Source organism: Maniola hyperantus, chromosome 14 (genome assembly GCF_902806685.2).
Source record: "Maniola hyperantus chromosome 14, iAphHyp1.2, whole genome shotgun sequence".
NCBI lineage: Eukaryota > Metazoa > Arthropoda > Insecta > Lepidoptera > Nymphalidae > Maniola > Maniola hyperantus.
In genome coordinates this window covers 5,842,743-5,866,205 of record NC_048549.1, presented here as the reverse complement: position 1 = coordinate 5,866,205, position 23,463 = coordinate 5,842,743, and the positions used below count along the sequence as shown (strand labels likewise).

General features: G+C 37.3%; 1 protein-coding gene across 1 annotated transcript; it reads right to left on the bottom strand.

Annotated features, from left to right (window-relative positions):
- Positions 1-34: 34 nt before the first annotated feature.
- LOC117988472 (transcription factor SOX-8-like) lies at positions 35-23,463 on the bottom strand. Its single transcript, XM_034975625.2, has 3 exons — positions 23,276-23,463; positions 6,665-6,811; positions 35-3,973 (listed from the first exon to the last, which is right to left on the bottom strand). The coding sequence occupies exons 1-3, from the start codon at positions 23,386-23,388 to the stop codon at positions 3,589-3,591; spliced, it is 645 nt and encodes a 214-aa protein (XP_034831516.1). The 5' UTR covers positions 23,389-23,463; the 3' UTR covers positions 35-3,588.

The following is a 23,463-nucleotide window of genomic DNA, read 5'->3' as shown; positions in this document are numbered from 1 at the left end:
ACCTACCAATTAAGGTAAAGATATAAAACAAAAGTTATTGAAGACAATAAAAACTTTTATTTAAAAAAATAACATTAACATTACTTAGCTAATTAATCACAATAATAACTTACAAGTTTATATAGTAGGATGATATTAAAATTAAAAACTAAGTAACTAATAACCTGAGTAGGCAAATACATAGAGGAATACAATTAATTAACTTTGGAGTTTGAGGTTTTTTCACGAACTTAAAGCCAAAGACACATCTAGTAGAATTCCGTGAGCGCGAACTAGTCCTACAATAAGTCTTAGCTAGAAGACGTAATCGTGCTCATTTTTCCATCCACATCATGGACCACATGACCATTTCGATCAACTTTAGTGTACCTGTACTAGTGCTCCTGTCACCGATTCGTTTAAATTTTCAAAAATCCTTTCTTAGCGGATGTCAACGTCATAATAGCTATCTACATGCCTTTCAGCCCAATCCATCCTGTAGATAGATAGATCAGTCAGTCAGTCAGCTTTACCTTTTATATAAATATATAGATTTCGCACTCCCATGCCAGTGCGTCGCCTTATTAGAATTTGGCCTTATTAGAATTTGGCTGGATACTAATATGTATTGATCGGATAGTATAATTACCAATCTTATTATTCTATAAAGGAAACTAAAAAAGAGCTGGTAAATTTTTTTGATTAAGTTATTTTTGGATTATAGCTAAGAACACTCGCGATCTAGCCAACTTTCAAACAAAAAAAAAACTAGTCTAGGTCGTCTTGTAGTATGCGAGTAGCTTTAAGCTACAGTTTATCTGCCTTTAAACTACGAACTTTAAAATATTTTTTGGAGCCGGTGCCAATTAGCCGCACGAACCGTCTATCTACTCTTCATAGTGTTTTGCGACTCCACATTGGCACCGACTCCAAAAATATTACTATAGAACTACAATAACTCTTGTATACATAATATATTGGGTAATAAATTAAATTATTTTTTACTTTTTAGTGTTGGTGGTTATTGAAGTCGGTTTTTTTTTTTTTTAATTTATTTCACAATTTTTAGTGGCCCCATCCTGCATGGTACTAAAATATGATATGTCTGGTTAAAACCTACTGTTTCAAAGAATCATTATAAATCGGTTCATATTTGGCGAAGAAATCGCGTACAAAAAGACATACATTCGAATTGAGAAACTCCTCCTTTTTTCAAGTCGGTTAAAAATATGCTATGCCTGGTTAAAACCCTACTGTTTACAAAGCTATTACACTGATCGCGAGCAATTTACTCTTATTAATTGAGGAGTTCCGTTCTCCATCTCCGAAGATATTCATCAGATCTTTACCAAATTAAAATGGGACCACCTCGGAAGTATGTCCTACAAAACAAAAAAGAATCATCAAAATCGGTTTATAATTGACGGAGTAATCGCGTAACAAACATACAAAGAAAAAAAAAAGAAAAAAAAACATACAGTCGAATTGATAACCTCCTCTTTTTTTGAAGTCGGTTAAAAATACGAAATATTTAATAATAACCTGCTGCCAATATTTACACCGAGCGATTGCCATACAATATTAATAAAATTAAATTAGTAGGTAGGTATACCTAACTCCTATAAGTCCTAAGTAAGTATACCTATAATAATCTACTGTGTAAGTATGTGAAAAGCACTCATTCGAATTACAGAAAGTTCGGATTTCAACTTAGTTGATAATGTTATTTACTTTTCGAGACCATACTTTTTATTGCAAGACTAGCTGATGCCCGGGGCTTCGCCCGCGTGAATTTAGGTTTTAAACTTGCCGCGGGTACTTTTGATTTTGCAGGACAAAAAGTAGCCTATCCGTAGTTGACCGTCCCCGAGATGCAAACTAACTCAATACCTACCAAATTTCGTAAAAACTTTTAAACGCATGATTCTTTAAAAATCCCGTGGGATCACCACGATATTGTAATGCAATATCAGGGCTGAGGAGTTGGGTCATCGAGTTTAAAAAGTGTACTTAGTAGACACCTCCAATAACAATTTATAACCAACAGTTTGTAAATCCCATCAGTTTTTGGTGGTCAGGTCCCGTACAGCATCAGGATTGAGGAGATCCAAATTTTTATGGAACAATGTCTCAAAGTTTCTCTATCGATTAAAATTATGCAAATCATTTCAGAAATCTCGGAGATTTCGGTGTATACATATAGGCAAAAAACACAACTCCTCCTTTGTTGAAAGTTGGTTAAAAAAGTAGCCTATGTTATACCTTGGTTAATCCTCTACGTGTCTGTGAAAGTTCGTCAAATTAATATGAGGTAGTTATTGCAAAATTACAGACAGACAGTTCAATTTTTTTTATTAAAGTACTTATAGACTACTAGCAGATGCCCGCGACTTCGTACGTGTGGATGTAGGTTTTTAAAACTCCCGTGGGAACTCTTTGATTTTCCGGGATAAAAAGTAGCCTATGTCACTCTCCAGGTCTTAACCTATACCCATGCAAATCAAATCACGCCAATCCGTTGCACTGTTGCGACGTGATTGAAGGACAAACCAACAAACCAATAAACCAACAAACAAACACACTTTCGCATTTATAATAAGGGTACTGATAGATCTCCATATATGAATCGCTGAATGTGTTGCTGATCGCAAATCTCGAGAACAGCTGAACCGATTTCTCTAATTCTTTTTTCATAATATTCCTTGAAGTACGGGGATGGTTCTTACGGAGAGAAAAAATTAAAAAAAAACCTGAAAAAGAATCGACTGTTAGGCGGTACGAAGTTCGCCGGGGCAGCTAGCTATAGTAGTATATAGAGATAGGCTTGCGCTTGACGGCAATCATGCTTCAAACAGCATCACCTAATAATTCTACACTAAAAATAATGTGGCACCTTATGAAAAAGAAATTATTTAACTGTAGGTAATCCTTAAAATAACTAAAATAATTAATACACAAAGCTAAATTTATTGTTCGACTTATGCTATTCCGTAACTCAAAAGGAAAATAGGAACCCTTATAGGATCACTTCATTGTCTGTCTGTCAGTCAAGAAACCTTTGGGGTACTTCCCGTTGACCTAGAATCAAGAAATTTGACAGGTAGGTAGGTCTTATAGCACACATATAAGAGAAAAATCCGAAAACCGTGAATTTGTCGTGGTACATCACAAATAAAATTAAAATGTGACTCATCAACGCTCGGCCCAAATTCTAGGACCTGGAAAGATGAAATTTAGTAGGTGGTAACACATAGGTTTTTTCTTTTATAAACTAGACGCGGAATAAGGCCAAATTCGAAATTCGCACGAAATACGAAATAAAAGAGGATTTAAATATTTTCGCTGAACGAAGCCACGGACGGTCGCTGGTGTATCTATTATAATAAAATTTATAATGTCAATCTTAGATATCAACATGTTCTTCCAATGTTTGCTTTGCGATGTGATTAAACGCACGTGCGGGATTCAAACCCCCATGTGGCGATATCTACCATGATATTTACAATAGCTATTAAATATATTTGTAAACTATGACCTATTTTAAATTTTTAAATGTTTAGATTCGCGATATTTGGAACTTTTGTCACCCATAAGGGGTTTTTTTTCTTTTTAGGGATGCCCGGGGTAGTGTTGCCAATCTCCACACGGTGGGTGTAAATGTGAGGGTATAGGGGGAGAATACAGTCCCGGAGGATGCTGTAAGCTGTGAGTGTATCGTGGTTGCATCTCGTGGTAGTCTAAAATAGGCGCTGGCTTCAAGTACTGGTCTAGTTCGGCACCATCTGGTGTGCCATCCGCTAACAACGCCCCGTCGACCTCGATGCGGGAGAAGTCCAGCTCTGGCGTCTTTTCGCGCTTCAGCCTCGTCGTGGTTGCCGGTGGGGGCTTGCGGCGGCGAGGTTGGTATTTGTAGTCGGGGTACTCCCTTTTGTGTTGGGTACGCAACCTTTCCGCTTCCTTGATAAATGGTAATTTTTGGTTGTCGCTTAGGCTCCTGCAACAAAAAGAACCAATTTATAGCCCTAGTTTATAGTTTCAAAAATCCTCAATCAAATTCGATGTAATTTTGTAGATACGTTCTAGACACTAACATATTATATTTTTTTCTGTGGTTAGCCAGATTTCCGTAAAAATATATACTTAGATAACTATATAGTTTTAAAGTTACACGAGCTTAAAGATTTAGATACTTAAGTACTTATATGTAGGTAAAGTATGTAAATTCTAAACCGTGTAACTGAATATATTTTAATATTAGGAATAGAACTCTAGAAAACCACAGTCCGTCTAGAAGAACACAGTAGGTATTAGTTCCTAGAAAGTACCTATCTACTTTCATTGAGTTTGATTGGTTAGTACCTATTGTAACGAGAGCCAAACTACGTTTGTTTGAAGCTCCCTGCGAATAAAACCAATGTATGATGTAGCCGTCAGTGTCATAAGATATGATCGACAGACTAATTCCAGATGCCGGGGCGAGCCGCGCGTCGCGTCGCCCTGCAAAGTGCCGTAAGATCCGCATTGACCACGTATTAACTCTAGTCTTGTCATTAATCATTGGATCACACTATCATAATACTTAACTAATGCGAAGCTTTTGTTCAAAATACATCATTAGGTAAATCTGTGATATGTTCATGTAATAGAACATACTAGCCACGGCCGAAGTCTCCCACCAGACAAAAATGGTTATGTTGTGGAATAAAGAAACTTAAATAACATAAGTACATACACAAATCATGAAAAAATTACACTCCTTTTTTAGGCATGGTCGTGTAAAAAGCACAAATTGCTAATCCAGTCATTCGCAGACAGTAGACAGTTTAGAGAGTCGGTTGGTCAATCAGCATCTTTTCACCGACTGTTTTCTTTGATGATTCGAGAGTTTGCTCTGAATACTTAGCCAAGTCATTCTTGTGTAAGTAGGTAATTCTTCGCGGGTGGCCTATGCTATCAAAATAATATGATCCTTAAAATGTTATAATATCCTTCAATTTGTGCAATTTTTTGTTGTTGTTTGTATTAATTAGAATTAAATAACTAAGTAATTAACCGGTAGGCACCTACACTATGCTTGAGTGTATGTGAAATTAGTATGGTATCATCTACTTGATACACTTTAATGTCTATGGTAATTTTCCATCCTAGTCCCAAACTTTGTAGCTGTCCAAGCTTTAGCTTCGTCAGTTTCTAAAATTGCGTTTTGATTCGTAACTTTTTAAGTTTAACCAAAGCTCCAGTGGAAGGCTCGAGACAGTTAGAGATGTTATCACATCACTTAGCGGCGATAGCATTTTAATGAGTAAACAATCGATGCACGCCGCTCTGCTGGGCGCCGCACGCGTTCTCCACTCCGCTACATCAGCTTCTTTTCCCCATTGAAATTTTCATTTTGTTGTAATGGAATAAAGCTCAAATTTCACTGAGCTGCGAATCTGTCGCTATATAGCTATACCTTCCCCGTTTACTTTCTCAACCCCGCTTGCAGTACTTGATGTTAGTCATCTCATCGAACACGATGTGCTCATTTAGATAACCGTTGGATGGGTTGACGTTAAAATTGCAATGTAGTGTTGTTTTAAATTGTAAACTATAGTTACTTTAATCAATTTTATTATCGCGATCACGATTTTTAAAAAAATTCCTCTGACAACGTGGTGTGACTAATTTGTGACCAAAAATCTAAATATACATAAAACGAAAAGGTAACTGACTGATCTATCAACGCACAGTTCAAACTACTGGACGAATCGTGCTGAATGGCACGCATATGCTATTATGACGTTAGGCATCCGCTAAGAAAGGATTTTTGAAAATTCAACCCCTAAGGAGATGAAATAGGGGTTTGAAATTTGTGTAGTCCACGCGGACGAAGTCGTGATCATAAGCTAGTGTGGCTATAAGTCCCAAGAAAAAAAACCAGCCAAGTGCGAGTCAGGCTCGCGCAATGAGGGTTCCGTACTACAGTCGAATTTTTAGACATTTTGCACGATAATTCAAAAACTATGATGCATAAAAATAAATAAAAATCTGTTTTAGAATGTACAAGTGAAGACCTTTCATATGATACCCCACTTGATATAGTCACTCACTTCGAAAGTTGAAAATACTAATTATTAGTTCATGACCACAATTGAATTTTTTTTGTGTGATCTAACCCTAAATTCACGGTTTTCAGATTTTTCCCCAAATGTCAGCTATAAGATCTACCTACCTGCCAAATTTCATGATTCTAGGTCAACGGGAAGTACCCTGTAGGTTTCTTGACAGACAGACGGACAGACAGACAGACAGACAGACAGACAGACAGACAGACAGACAGACAGACAGACAACAAAGTGATCCTATAAGGGTTCCGTTTTTCCTTTTGAGGTACGGAACCCTAAAAACAGGTGCTTATTCTGGAGGAAGTTAAGTATAGGTATAAACAAATTCCAAATATTAAGGAAATTCTGTAAGAATCTCAACAAACCTCCCGAAGCTGCTAGCTTTAAGTACATACCTACTTACATAGTTAGGGTTAGCGCGGAGGCTGTGCGGGTATGCGGGGCATCCCCGCCCCGATTGAAACCGCCGCAACGACCTCTGACGTTTTTATGTAGTAGATTCCACTGCGATTTTATTTTATGTACCTATAGCCTAAAATGGATGAGCTATTGAGCCGTTTGAATAAGATTAAACTCACTTCCACATAGAGCCTAAGGACTTGCTGAGCTCAGCGTTGTGCAGCGAGGGTCGTTGCTCGGAGAGGCGTCTGCGCATCGCCTGCGCGAACACCATAAACGCATTCATCGGCCTCTTCACGTGTTTCCTGCGCATACAGCCGCCGCCTCTGCAGAAAAGAATTTATCTTTAATTCTTATACAAACTCGTCTATGGGCACATAAGGTTCTTTACGCATTATATCCGATCCGCATACGATAATTTTTGAGCCTAAATACCTACCTAATCGTATGTAAGTACTCGTAAGTGCCTTTTGTACGAGGCGCACTATAGATCCAAATTTCATTTTAAGTACCTAGGTACGACGTCGAAACTATCTCCCATTCGGAGCATTGCTTAATGACCTAAGTAAAATGTTTACTATGCTTGCGTACCTATTGCGTCCGATTCGAGCCTAAGAATTTGAACCTTAGTACGTACCTAAGGGTTTAATTGCATTGCTCCTAAGCCGTAGAGCTACTAAAACATGAATACGTAATATGATAGTTAAGCATAAAACTATAGTAGGTAAATGTCGTTTGTATTTAGATACGTAAACCCCTTTTTTATGAACGATTATTTAAATAAAGGGCAATGAGTAGGTAGCTAAACCAAAAACAATTAAGTGGGTAGATATATAACTTACATCAGCGCTTAACACAAAGCAAAAGCTAATGTTGACACAAGCAATATGAAATACGCACTCGAGTAGCTGTGCCACTTAAAAGTTTCAACTTTCGGCGCGCGACCGACATTATTACCTTCTAGCCGTCCTAACATACAGCTACCTACAGCTACTCTACAGTCTACAACTCATGTGGTCTACTCTCTACAGTCTACAGTACAGTCCTACACTACATAAATCATTGGCACAATATTATATCTAGGTAGGTATACCATTTTGTATAAGTACTACTCAGGGTTACCTTTTATACTTAGCTACCACTATTAGCCCTATGTTATGTTCGTGTTCTATGTAATGTTATAGTTCAACCATAGATTATCTAAGTAGGTACCTACCTTCTAGATACTTCAGTTCAACTTCAATACAGTTCAACTTTCAATAGGTAATAGGTAGGTACGTCGGCGCATGTAAACTTCTTAAATAACCCAAGTGGTAGACCCTCACGTCATTTTACGCTCGTAAACATCTCTTATTTTATTACTTTTTTATTTTCTAAACGCCGCGTTCGGGTTTCCTCGCGATCAATGCTGACGATAAATTATGCTTTTTTCAAACGCTGACACGCCACTAAAAGTCGATCAATTTCTAACGGATCACTCTCAGGAACCAATATGAAACGTACCTAATAATTACCCACTGCTTCTCCGAACAACCAGCGATTTCCTTGTTTATTAGTTCGAACGAGTTCTAAAGAAATGACCTTTAGTGTGCTTTATTGCCTATCCATGGCAGCACATGAAAATTAGAGTTTTACAATGATTGCATATGTACAGTAAAGTTGCTGATCTGAACAAAATCACAATAAAGTATGTAGATACAACTTTCGAGACAATCTAAAAGTATTCGATTAGTTTTTGTAGAGATGTAGAGGACCTACCGCGCGCCGCCATCTGGTTAGTAACATATTCTGACAATCACAGATAGGTACTTACATCCTATTCCATTACATCAATCCATATAATTTAAACTTTTTGTGTGGTTCTTCTACATGATGATGCTTCGTCTACGTGGATTTACCTAGGTTTTCAAAAATCCCTTGGGAACTTTATCATTTTTCGGGATAAAAAGCAGTCTATGTCAGTCTCTAGGATGCAAGTTGCAACTATCCGTACAAAGTAAGTAAATGATGCCACAACTACATCCACATGAATTTAGGTTTTTTTTAAATCTCGTGAGAATTACTCTTTGATTTACCTGCGAATATTCCGGTATATCCGAGCTATCATGGCCTTCTCTGGGATGTAAGTTATCTCTGTACCAAATGTCGTTAAAATCGAATAAACGGATGGACCGTGAAAAGCTAGCAGGCAGACAGACACACTATCGCATTTATAACATTGGTCTGGACTATGGATACTGAAATCCTGAAACTGTATTGATTTAGCCTATTTAGGAATTTTATTCCCTTATAACCCTTCTCTATCTGAGAGGAGACGTGTGCTCTGTAGTGAGCCGGTGATGGGTTGATCATGATGATATTTTACAAATCCTATTAGAAAAATATATCTGAATGTGCACTTCAAGTGAATTATACGACAAAACTGAAAATCTCTAAAAACATGGCATAATAATATTAGTAAAGTGAGTAAAAGTAATATTTTATTATTTCCCTGAGCAAGTATTCGTTTAATTTTAAAGGCTTAAAATTAAAAATGATTACCGAACGCGTCCGTTTCTTGACAAAAAGTTTTATAGCTGTAAGCTTTGATTTACTACACCAGATTTCACAGTCTACGACTCTATACTTCGTCTCTACATCTGTGTTTACAACGAATGGGACATAATTTTTTCATAAAACATATTGGACTAAGAGTCAGCGCGTTCCAGACATTCGTTATTTTATAAAAACTGAAAGTTTCTCTGTGTACTGTCCACTACACAGGGAAGAACGATCCGCGACTATGAAGTTTGAATCGTAGTGGCTTTCGGAGATAACGGGTAATAAAGGTGTAAAAAATCTTACGTCAAAGTATAAAGTCTATTTTTTTTCTATTTTCTTCGGAATAGTATTAGAAACCACGTCACGCATTGCCAGACACTGTATGGTGAAAATATATGAAAAAATAGACTTTGTACTTTGACGTAAGATTCCTTACACCGTTATTACTGTTACCTCCCAAAGCCACCAGGCACCATGATCTAAACTTCATAGTCGCGGATCGTTCCTGCGTGTTGGGGACGATACGCAGAGAAACTTTCAGCTTTTATAAAATAACGCAGGTCTGGCACGAGCTGGCTCTGTCTCTCTATGACAAACCAACGATCCGAGGCACGAGTTTATTACGAACATCTATCTATATAGTATTTTTTTTCGTTCAATTTATAAAATCATCACTAAGCGGAGTACCGTTTTCTATTAAATAATCTAAAGGTCTACAAAACTGCCGTAATAGTGGGTATACGCTTTCTAGTGGAGCCCTTACACATGTAATTATCTATGCAAAAAATCACGTCGATCCGTTGCTCCTTTGCGACGTGATTGAAGGACAAACCAATAAACCAACAAACAAACACACTTTCGCATAATAAATATACTTATCTATATTATAAATGCGAATGTATGTTTGTTTGTTGGTTTATTGGTTGGTAGTACTTGTGTAAGTACGTACAAGTACGTACAATACTGAATCTAAATTTATAAAAGAGAAATACCACTCACTCACTGACTGACTGACTGACTGACTGACTGACTGATTGACTGACTAATCACGAAATCTCAGAAACTATAAAGCCTACAAACTTGAAATTTGGATGGTAGGTTCTTTCTAGGACGTAGGTGTCAGCTAAGAAACGGTTTTGAAAAATCTCCCCCCTAAGGGTGCGAAAGGGGGGGCCGAAGGTTGTATGAAAGTCCTATGTTTTTGGAGTTAGAGACGTGAAAATCGACATTTAGGTTATTAGCTTTAAATAATAAAAATCTGTATAATTCAATTTGGGAAATTCCCTCCTTAAGGGTGGTAAAATAGGAATGCAATGTTTTTACAGAAAAGTTTTAACAATTTTTATTTTACTTGAAATTGGAAATGTAGGCTATTTCTAGGGGGTAGGTATCAGATAAGAAAGGATCTCACTAAATTCCCCCCTAAGGGAGTAAAATGGGGGTGGACGGGTTTTATGAAAATCCAATGTTTTTGAAGTTAGAGGTATGAAAATTGGCATTTAGGTATTCTGGGATCCGTGTCTTAAGGTGAGACTAAGTAAGTAGGTAAGTGAGGCCTTTTGCAGCGGGAAAATTTCAGATCTCATGAGAAACCACGCAGACAAAGTCGCGGGCATCTGCTAGTATAGTATATTATAATATATAAGTATACAGTTATTGTAGTTTCACCGTACGAGTACAGAACTAGGACGTAGGACTACGACCGATCTTTAGAAGGAGACAGCAGATTTGTAAAGCACTGTCTCGGTTGTTGAGACCGACAAAGCGTCATATGGGTATGAGTGACAGAAACAACGCTCTACAAAGATGAAATGTAATTCTAAAGGCCGATGTTCATCACTTTCGGCCGCGTATTGTACTTACGCGTAGGTTCCTAGCTAGTCGAATCACAATAAATAACATTAATAAGAACATAATACTTAATATTATAACTAAATATAATAGTTACGGTAGCGCGACTACTATAGTCTATAGTAAAACTTATTCAAAACAACTTCAGAATATTTTGATAATAAATTTAGGCTAGCTGAACGAGATTTTATTTGACCCGTTGTTATGAAAGCTCGCAATTAGAATTTAGCCACGTGCAGAGAAGTTTTTGATTGATTTATTATCAAAAACAAGCATAGAGTTCCAAATATGGTTTACTTACATGAAACTAAGTATAGTTACAATACAATGTTGTCATAGTACCTACCTACTTTGTTAATTTAATTCCCGCGTCTTCGTCCGCGTGGTTATTTAAAAATCCCGTGGATACTATTTGATTGTCTGGGGTCTGGGATAACAAGTAGCCTCTGTGTTTATTCAGGAGATAACTATAGCTATAGCTGTAGCTATAGTTCAGCCAAATCGGTTTAGACTTCAGTCATTGTAGCGTGAAGTACTTAGTCACAAACATCCAAGCTTTCACCTTTATAGGTACCTACCTATTTAATATTAGGTGGAGATCTATATAGACAGAGCCAACGCGGGTCAGACCTCAGTTATTTTATAAAAGCTGAGTTTCTTTCTCTGCGCATTGTTCCCAACACTGGGAGGAACGTTTGTTTGGATCACGGTGGCTTTGGGAGATGACAGGTAATAAAGGTGAAAAAATCTTAGGTCAAAGTATATTGTCAATTTTTTTATATTTTATTTATTTAGCAGACACCCATAAACTTTAAATAATTAAGGGTGCCACGATAGTTTGTTTTAATTTACAGACTAGCGCTTAGCTGCAATCAGACCTTTTATTTATAAGATGCCTATTCACTCTTGACTTGAGTACTGACTTGTTACCTTAATAGTAAAACTGATACCAGAAGGGCGTTCCATATCCTAGCGGTTGGAATTAGAAAGTAGAAATGAGGAGGCAAATCGTTTCGTAGCTACGTGTCCGCGGACTTTCAAATATACGTTCGGGTGCAGACCTTGACGATAGTAGAAAGGTGAAGGAGGAACCAAGTCAAAAGGTTCTTGGGCACACTCTCCTGTAGAATATCACTAAACACTAAACAGGCAACTTTGTACCGAGCGATGTTCCAAACTTTGAAGCTTAGAATTGACTTGGATAACATTACGAGTACTTAGGTACAACTTGGCTCAATCGTGAAAAGGCCATTGGCTGAGGAAGTCATAAACAGCGCAGAATGCAGATAGCTGTCATCTGTGACGAGCCCGCCCACGCTATTTCTGCTCCCAACGATGCGCCGGCGCTGCCCCTTCCCATCACTTTTACTAATCCGACATAAATTTGCGAACAGAATATCCATCATAAAATAAATGTTATTATTTTATGATGGATATTCTGTTAGTGTACTAGTTTTGAACTAAGTATAAGTAATTTAATTACAAATAAGTATGTGAGTACTTTGTATTGTGTAAAACTTTGAAGGATAAATTCAGATTACCTAAATTATCAGGGTTACACCCACCACATTACCTACCTATAGGTATTACGTATACTATTAATTAACTTTTCACATATTTGTATCGCCATTCTTATGCCTAATCAGAAGCTTGAATGAAGTTTTATGATATTTTAGCTTTGGACATACATAGTTAAAAATGGAATCAAAATCTAGCTAGGCTAACCCTATTTGCATAATGGATAAGTAGGTCTATATTTTCAGTCGTCATTCAAAATTAAAATACTTACCTAATTATAGCTTCTAGCTAATCTTTCTAGCTTCCAAACGCTCCAGCCATAATCATAATCTGAATGACTGACTGACTGATTGACTGACTGATCTATCAACGCACAGCTCAAACTAATGGACTGATCGGGCTGAAATTTGACATGCAGATAGCTATTAGGTATGACGTAGGCATCCGCTAAGAAAGGGTTTTTGAAAATTCAACCCCTAAGGGCGTGAAATAGGGGTTTGAAATTTGTGTAGTCCACGCGGACGAAGTCGCAAGCATAAGCTAGTTTTACCTATAAGGATATTACAAGTATTTGATCTAGTTTTATGGGGGTATTTTCAGGCAAATCTGTTCATTCAAGAGTACAGTCACCGGCTGTAAAATTCTTCTGTCGCCACTCACTTCCAAACATCCCCTGACCGCCGTTATCTTTACAGTCAATTTAACAACCACCATAAAATAATTAATAGCGCTCTAAAACATTACGGTAGCTGCACCACAATTATTATTCTGGCACTCGACTCCGCTTATCATAACAACAAATTTGTAGATAGATACGACAGACGGACACCTGCTTCAAGGGTTAAACCATGGGAATATATGAGATTCGACGAAAGTAAGGGTGACATTATGACTATCTTATCATTTGATCCATTAATATCGGAAGTAACTTTCCTTTTTTATTTGCTAACTGTTGAAAATCTTTTCCTTTTCCTTGTCCTGAGTCCTGATGATGGTAAGCATATAAGTACTTAGTTACTTATTTTCAAATAGGGCATGCAGGTTTGTACCTACACAGACTGTGCACCATATTTGTGTTGATATAAAAGCGATAAAACATACAAGTTCTGTGAATGCAGTGCGATTGCCAATTCAATACTGCGTAGGTACCGGAAGTGCATAACATAAAATAAATAAAAAATATTTATATACCTAGATACTAACGATTTTCCGATGTTTTCGTTTGCATGGATTTGAATTAATGTATTAAGTACTTAAGTAGACTTCTTGGTACTTTCGGTAAACACGAAAGGGAAGAAAAAAACCACTGCAGTACCTACCTATGCAATAGTAAAATATCTATATCTTACCTACTTTCATCTTGAGTGAATCTTATAATAATGGTTACTAGCACTGAAGTGTCTAAGCAATCTACTAGACTAAAAGTTCACTCTGTATTGCCTACTTAATACACCTTTTTAGGGTTCCGTAGCCAAATGGCAAAAAACGGAACCCTTATAGCAAGTTCTCTGAATCGACTAGTATTGTAATTATAATAATTAATTAATTATTTTTTATAAGTAAGAATTTATTCATACAGGCAAACCTTAGTAGATGCCTTACCTATCTAATAAAATTATTATATGTGTAGTTAGTTGCATATACAGTAGGTAAATACTCAGATTATCCATACCTACTACTTCAAGAATATATAATTATTATCTACAGTCAAGTACCTACGAACCTAAATCGTATGTAGGTGATTCTATGCGCCCCAAGAGTGATGGGTGCATGGGAAAACATCTGTGTCCACAAAGCTACTGATAACGTCCACTCGGCCCTATCTACGACTATAATACGGCCTGGTTCTAATTGAATCGGGGGTTTTCCATTCCATTGCAGCTACTAGAGGTTACACCTACCAGAACTAAACTCAAGTTTGACTATTTAGTTGCACGTTTATTAAACATGCAATGTACCTGTGTGTGTTGTAACGAACATAGCCTACATGCCTAGGGCTTTAAGAATATATATATATATATATATATATATTCTTAGGCCATTGTCCACAGACCGCAAGGCTGGCCTAGTGTGCGTACTGGCAGATTTCACACACCTTTCATTTTGTTTACTTAGTAACAACTTTTAAGTCTGACTGGATTCTGATAGGTTTAGGTTTAAAGACGTTTATTCTCATAAAGACAAAGTCACTTACATGAGAACTTAATTCTAAGAATAAAGTTTACAAATATACGCCATTTAGGTACTCATTCAATGCATTTGTCGAAGTGATTCGCATTACTCATAATGTGAGCAGCTAATTCAGTTTTAAATGCATTGAATGAGTGTACATTTTTTATGTGTGCAGGTATTTGGTTATAAAGTTTAGCTCCTTCATAGGTAAGGGTTTTTCTGCCATAATTTGTTCTAGTTTTGGGTAGGATATTGGCGCGTCGGGCAAAACGGATAGGTACCTACCCGTGCAGTAATTTGATTAATTCTTATAAGAGATATTTTCAATATTAGTATTTTGATGTATATATTATTTTAAAGTTATAGTATTTTTTATTATTTTCAATAGTTTTAACCGACTTCCAAAAAGGAGGTACTTCTCAATTCGGCCTGTTTTTCAGTGAATCAGTAGGCTCATACCTGGCTCCCGCAGTTTCACTTACTCATTTGCGTTACAACCGTGAGATAGGTATATCCCATATACTTATGTAGGTAAATTCACCGTGGTAACTGATCGCGAATAACGTTTAGCAAGTGGAAGCATTCCAAATAAGTACATAGACGGTAATGAAGAGCGGCTGGTGTTAACCGTGCGCATTACCGCCCGGCCGCTAACACACACACACAAACCGCAACGTAGCTAGGTACCATCCATGATACTTCCATACCATTGCTACTAGTACTAGATTACACTCTGTCAATATTGTGCTAGAACCTCGGGAAATTAGAGGCATCGTATACGGTATATAACTCAAATGACCATGTAAATTTCTTTATCAAATGTAAAACAAAATAGAGATGCTACAATTTTTTGAGAGCTTTTCTACGCACCACTTGTTCTGTGGTACCTCACTATATGTCTGTATCTTGGATAATTTAACCACATCTGCTCAAAAATGCATTCGAATGTGACTCAAATGACCACGTACTTAATCAAAGTAAAAATAGTAATAATTAAATATTACACTTTAATAGAAGCTTTTAAGCTTTCTAAAAACATATGTATCATTCTACATAAAGGGAGGGAAAAGGGAGCTGTAGGTATCACATCTTTTTCTGGAGAAGAAAAAGGTTAGCGTTTCGTTTCTATAAAGCTCATTTCAAAAAGTAAGAAAGGAGGTGGAGAAATCTGTAAAAGTTACAATATTCCACTTCGCTTTATGCAACCTGCGAAGCAGTTTGATTTTAATGATGATGAAAACCCTAGTCCCTAATAAAGTGTAGATTGCAACATATCCTACCTACTCGTACCTTGCTCTAGATTTCATGAACTATCGTATGAGGATTGGTAGCCGGGTGGGAAATACCTCAGAAAATCTATACACCTACCTATTTAGCACACCACGTCGCAATCTTTGTTTAGCTACTTAGTTTTACATTGGCGCATATTAGACACCAACTATTCATAACTAATATGTACCTGGGTACATACTTACTTTAGTATACCTACTTTAGAAATATTTTGAAAACTTTTTTTTACTTTTTTTATTGAAAATATTACAATAAAATTTAAAACTACCCTTATCTAATTACTATACAAATCATGCCCGCGTGTAATGGTGCCAAGAATACTGGCTGCATTTCCGCTAAGCACAAACAGCCTGGCTGATCCGATGCGCAAAAAATGAACCAGCTTTTCTGAGGTTATTACCTTTTGTTACTTGTCAAATAACGAATCCCTTTTCCATGTCATAAACAGAAGTTGAATGAAGTCATGCACTCGTACGTAGCAAATATTAGACCGGGTATCGAAATGGGCTGTGTACACAGGGTGCTGGGTGTGGAAGCGGCACCTGTGATCGTGTTTGCACCCCCACTTACAGGGCAGGCTAGAATAGACGTGCAAACTGTTTGCTCGCACCGGCACCGTCGGCCTAGGCGAGGAAATCTTAATCTACCAAAGAGGTTTCAATAGTAATGACTCACTCGTGCATATCATTATGAAATATTAAGAAAGTTTTAAGCATGTTTTATTAGCTCTTAGCTCATGAACTCGTAATTGATCTAAATCTAAAAGTAAATTAGGTTGGTACTTTTTCTAAAAAAGGTATACCTAGACTTTTATAGTCTAGTTTCGTACACACACTTTTTTAATAAATGTCTACGTTCTTAGGTAATTAATAAGGTACGATAAGGTTGGTAAGTAGGATTAGTACCTATACCTTTTTTTTTTTTAACTAACTCACTTTTTGAACTAAGTATATCTACTATCACAGACCATAGATATTTAATAGGTATTATAAAGAGAACAAACAGAAATCGCTCAATTAGACCATCTAGACCTTGAAAAATTGCCCAGCGGCTCCTTTTATAACGTAGAAAATAACAAGGCCAGATTTTTCAAAATCCCGACAAGTGTCATTCTAGACATTAATGATTTCTCGGTATAGAATATAGACTTTTCTATATTCTTCTCGGTAGGAAAGGCATTCCGAACCAGTGGTAGATGCAGCTGACGATTCAAAAATACTTGTAAAAGTTTAATTGATTAAAAATATTTTTAATTTTTATTTTATTTTAGACGAACCGCTAAGTAGGAAGAAGGTGCATTAGGAACTCCTGGGACGACTGAGATAAGCAACCCCACAAAGGGAATGTTTGTGAAGTACTATCGCCCCATGCGGAAATAAATCGGTACCTAACAGGAAGACGATAAAAATCCTCACACGAAATCTGTCTGCGCAGTGTGCACCCTAACGTAGGTAATCTTTGGTAGAGGTCTTGAGGGAGGCGCATAAAATGACATCTTCTCTACATATAAAAACCGGCCAAGTGCGAGTCAGACTCGCGCAATGATCGCGCGCAGGTTCCGTACTACAGTCGTATTTTATCGACATTTTGCATGATAATTCAAAAACTATTATGCATAAAAATAAATAAAAATCTGTTTTAGAATGTACAGATGAAGACCTTTCATATGATACCCCATTTGATATAGTCACTCACTTCGAAAGTTGAAAATACTAATTATTAGTTCATGACCACAATTTAATTTTTTTTGTGTGATCTAACCCTAAATTCACGGTTGTCAGATTTTTCCCAAATGTCAGCTATAAGATCTACCTACCTGCCAAATTACATGGTTTTAGGTCAACGGGAAGTACCCTGTAGGTTTCTTGACAGACAGACAGACAGACGGACAGACGGACAGACGGACAGACGGACAGACGGACAGACGGACAGACGGACAGACGGACAGACGGACAGACGGACAGACGGACAGACGGACAGACGGACAGACGGACAGACGGACAGACGGACAGACGGACAGACGGACAGACGGACAGACGGACAGACGGACAGACGGACAGACGGACAGACGGACAGACGGACAGACGGACAGACGGACAGACGGACAGACGGACAGACGGACAGACGGACAGACGGACAGACGGACAGACGGACAGACGGACAGACGGACAGACGGACAGACGGACAGACGGACAGACGGAAAGACGGACAGACGGACGGACGGACGGACGGACGGACGGACGGACGGACGGATGGACGGACGGACGGACGGACGGACGGACGGACGGACGGACGGACGGACGGACGGACGGACGGACGGACGGACGGACGGACGGACGGACGGACGGACAGACAGACAGACAGACAGACAGACAGACAGACAGACAACAAAGTGATCCTATAAGGGTTCCGTTTTTCCTTTTGAGGTACGGAACCCTAAAAATGAATCGCTAAATGTGTTGCTGATCGCACATCTCAAGAACAGCTGAACCGATTTCGCTTATTCTTTTTTCATAATATTCCTTGAAGTACGAGGATGGTTTTTACGGAGAGAAAAATTTTAAAAAAATTGAATCGACTGTTATGCGGTACGAAGTTCGCCGGCGCAGCTAGTACTTAATCTACACTAATATTATAAAGAGGAAAACTTTGTTTGTTTGTTTGTTTGTTTGTTTGTTTGTTTGTTTGTACTGAATAGGCTCAAAAACTACTGGACCGATTTTAAAAATTCTTTCACCATTCGAAAGCTACATTATCCACGAGTAACATAGGCTATATTTTATTTTGGAAAAAAATAGGGTTCCGTAAGATATTTGGGTTTTTCGGACACAAGGTGTAAAAATCAACCAGAAAAGTTACTTATTTTGCGTACGCTGCCTAAACTATAAAAGATAGAACCATAAAATGTTCTAATTAATTGTAGATCTTATAAATATCTACAAAAAAGTCCGCGACACACTATACTCATCTATGTCGAGTGAGGCACAGCAACCATTTTTTTATTTAAAAATCTTGAATTTTTTTTGGACTACATTTAAACGCGTTTATTTTACTCATGCTATTAATCCTTATCAAAATAAATGATTTCATCACTAAGAACAGTTTATGCAGATAATATTTGGTCTTTGAATGATTAAAATTGGACGTTTGGTTTTGAAGTTATGGCGAAATTAAAATATTACGATTTCTGCTGCACGGCCCGATGTCGTTAAGTTTGTTTGTAGGGGGTAATCTTTAGAACTACTGAACCGATTTTAAAAATTCTTTCACCAGTAGAAAGCTACATTATTCCTGAGTGACATAGGCTATACGGGATCTTTAAAAACCTAAATCTACGCGGGCGAAGCCGCGGGGATCAGCTAGTATATTATATTATTATAGCCATCTATGTCTAGACCTTAGAGTGAAGCGTAAGGTCTGGAAAAACTTGTACTATGAGACACATGTTTGAAACTAAAAATTAAATTAAAATAATAATAATAATTAACATTAAACATAATTATGTCTAAAGATCTAATTTAATAATTTTAGAGTGTCTTAGTAAAACAAGGTAACCATATCTACAGTTTTTTAGGGTTCCGTATCTCAAAAGGAAAAACGGAACCCTTACAGGATCACTTCGTTGTCTGTCTGTCTGTCCATCTGTCTGTCTGTCCATCTGTCTGTCGTGTCTGTCAAGAAAACCTATGAGATACTTCCCGGTGACCTAGAATCATGAAATTTGGTAGGGAATTTGTGGTTACATCACAAAAAACATATTTAAATGGGTTTATGAACAAATAATTAGTATTTTCAACCTTCAAAGTAAGATTACTAAATACCAAGTGGGATATCATATGAAAGGGCTTTACCTGTACATTCTAGAACAGATGTTTATTTATTTTTATGCGTACCTAATAGTTTTTGATTTATCGTGCAATATGTCGACAAAATACGACTGTAGTACGGAACCCTCGGTGCGCCAGTTTGACTCGCACTTGGAGGATTATTTAAAACCCTCAGCTCACACGCACCGGTGCAGAGTGCACTGCGGCGGTGATCGCATACCTATAGGTAAAGAAAGAGCCTGTAAGGATCAGACCTTCGTTATTTTATAAAAGCTGAATATTTCTTTGTGCATTGTCCCCAACACAGGGAGGAAAGATCAGCGACTTGAAGTTTGGATCATGGTGGCTTTGGCCAATAACAGGTACCTACGTAACTAAGACGTATAGTTATGACGACGACGTTAGTCTACTATCTACTTACCTAAATTGAACTCTTTGTCATATTATGTAACTCCGCAAATTAGATATTAAGTACTTAGAGCTATTTGGCCAAGTAAGTATAAAGTTTTGTGTGTATGGTTGTCTTTTTGTAAACTTCTCAATCTAGTAGGGTTGGCACTGAAAGTTTTTTGTAGAATTAGTGCAGGTGTAGAAGCAGGTGTAACGTAATAAACTACGAAAATTACTTCGAACCAACCATATTACTTTCTTTTAGAAAATACATAACTAGTACACTTTCGTATACCATACTTTTCTTTTTATTGCATCTGAATTTTAAGTCCAATGCATTTTTACCAGAAATGTATCAACCTCTAGTACGCGATGGTTCGAGTTTGGAATCGGGGAGGGAACGCCCCGCACATCCTCACAGCACCCGTGCTATACCCCGCCTCATACCCCCATTGCCATCTCGACCTCTCGCGGACTATAGGTACTCTACCAGTTCGGTATATAGCAGGTTGAAGCAGGAAGTACTCGTACCTACCTAGTAGGTACCTAGTACCTACGGACTACGGTACATAATATTTATAATATGCTTTGCACCTCTTTGGTGCACAACCCTAAGAATTAATACCAATTCAGAGACCCAAAATGCCGACAGTCGATAGGAAATTAATAAACAAGGAGCTGATAAGAGATAACAGTATTCAATAAGGCTTTTACATCGAGTGTTGGCTTCAAGAATGCCGACCTCGCACCCCGTAGATATCTTACAACTACAGTTCAAGATAGTACTGTAGTTATAAAGATGCCGTATTAATTATGGAATTTCTCAGTATATGGGGTCACATCCATTACTAATCTAAGACATACCGCGACCCGCGCATTTATCTGCTTTTAATATTAAGTATGTAGATAGGTATGTACTCATTCCGAGAACCGATCGTGGTGGATCTCAGGAATTACTAGATGATGCCTGCGACTTCGTTCGCGTGAACTTAGGTTAAAAATCTCGTGGGAACTTTTTATTTTTCCGGCATAAAAAGTAGCCTATGCCACTTTCTAAATCTTTAACTAATAACTACATCCATGCAAACAACACGTCGATCCGTTGTAACTTCGTTGCGGCGTGATTAGAGGACAAACAAACAGATCCATTTTCGCATTCGCAGGATCGGCATTCCGAACCAGTGGTAAATTAAAACTACCTGACTATTCATAAGCACTTGTAAAAAGTTTACATAAATAAAAAAACATTCTATTCTATTCTATTCTATTCTATTCTATTCATTGATGTGTCTATTAGTAGGATAGGATAAGTTACCTAAGTTTAAAATATTCAGGGATCATTTGCATACATATAGATCGAAAGATTTTTCAATTTTTTTCGTCGGTTGAAAATTGAATTTATTGTTTTTAGAGTTTCGTACCGCAAAAGGAAAAAAGGACCCCTTATAGGATCACTTTGTTGTATGTCTGTCTGACAGACAGACATGTCAAGAAAACCTACCTATAAAGTACTTACTTCGTTACGTTGACCGAGAATCATGAAATTTGGCAGGTCGATAGGTCTTAATATATAGCACGAGTAAAGGAAAAAATCTGAAATCGTGAATTTGTGGTTACGTCACAAAAAAAAATGTGTTTATATGAACAAATAAGTAATTAGTATTTTCAATTTCCAAAGTAAAATACCTAACTATACCAAGAGGGGTATCGTATGAAAGGGCTTTACCTGTAGGTACCTACAGATTTTTATGAAAATGTTGAAACTTCGAAAGCTTGCAATAAACAATAGAAGAAATGCACAATTCAATTCGATGACGGTTATCGTTAGGCGCAGATGCCGCGCACTTGAACCTTTTAAGTGTTTTAACTTTATAATAGAACGAACTCACCAGATAAGCTTGCTTAGGTATAGATACCTATCTATACAATGTGCCCCAGGGCTAAGTGACTGCTCGGCATTTTTGAATATTTGCACAAAGAGGTCTAATCCATGCAGTTTTTTTACACGATTTTTTATTTTTTTGTTAAGACGTTGAGTTGCTGTAATATTTTTAGGGTTTTTTTTAGTTTTTACAGTTTTTTTTTCATTTAGGTACTAGCTGTTATCTAGTTTATCAATTAAAATATTATCTATCCGAAACATATCCGAAATCAAATGAAACAATTTGATAATAATAAGTAAATAAATTAACTCAAATTTTAAAGAAAAATCACCCCATTTTTTAAATTTACCTAATAAGAGCGAAAAATGCCCAATGAATATCATTACTTTTTAAATAATGATCAATCTACATGATATTACATATATATAATATCCCAGAAAAATGTGACTTTCTTCGGAATTTTCATGTTTGGCCTTCCTAAAATCCTCTGCTGCCAGAGAAACGTGTAAATTCTGACGAAGGGTCACATTTCAAGAGTTTGTATTTTGGCACATGTTTGAAATAGCTAGCAGCTATATCAACATTCTTCTGAGATATTGTAGGTAGGTTTTGTGCAAATATTCCAGATGTGCCGGGCCCGGGGGGTTACTAAGGCCCTGTTGCACATTGTATAATTTCGTTAGGTCAGGCGACTAAAGTTTTTATTGTTTCGTCAATCAATATTTGTTTTCGCATAAGAACAACAATATTAGTTTTTTCTCTCTTTGCATCTTATTTGTCATTGCTGAGGGTCGTGAGTCGTGAGCCCTTACCATTAAATGACAATGTTTAAAGTTTTTTTGTGATAAGATCCCTCCCTCCGCATACGACTCGACTAAGAGAACGTAAGATATCTACCTAGATATTTTTTATGCACACTTTTTTCTGTGTCTAAGTAGCGCTACGATATCTTATAAAAACAAAAAAATATTATGTTTACAGATAAATTAGGTGAAAATATAGCTCCTACCCACTTTACTATAACTAAGTACCTACTTACTTAATCTATAATGTTCCCTTTAATATCCTACTTTACGCTACGCCTACGTAGCGCTACAAAAGCTCTAAATTAAATGTTTATCGGGCGAATCCAGTATTAAAACTTAAAAGCCATTAATTACTTTACTTTTACCACGGAAGTAGAATCAGCAAAGTTTATTTTGTTTTGTAACTTTAAAGGCAGTTTTATTTGCGCCTACGCCTGCTACGAAAGCTCTTAGAAGGATTATCAAACTTTATACGTATTAAGTATTGAAAAACGCAACAGTTGTTTACATACTTGGTAGGTTGAGCCACTATGGTGTCATAGTTGAATGACAGCAGAAGTTTTCCAACCGCCTCGTTGATCTCCAACTTATCCCCTCGGTCGGGTCCCTGCTCCCAGCTCATCATCACCGACGTACCGGATTGGGGGTTGTGTGTTCACCACAAACTGTTTGACGTCGCGAGATGTGCGCGTGCGATCGA

Coding starts and splice junctions, on each gene's coding strand:
- LOC117988472 (XM_034975625.2), bottom strand. CDS start 23,388: ATGATGAGCTGGGAGCAGGGACCCGACCGAGGGGATAAGTTGGAGATC. Junction 6,812..23,275: donor ATAGTGGCTCAACCTACCAA/GTATGTAAACAA, acceptor TCTTTTCTGCAG/AGGCGGCGGCTGTATGCGCA. Junction 3,974..6,664: donor TCCTTAGGCTCTATGTGGAA/GTGAGTTTAATC, acceptor TTTTTGTTGCAG/GAGCCTAAGCGACAACCAAA.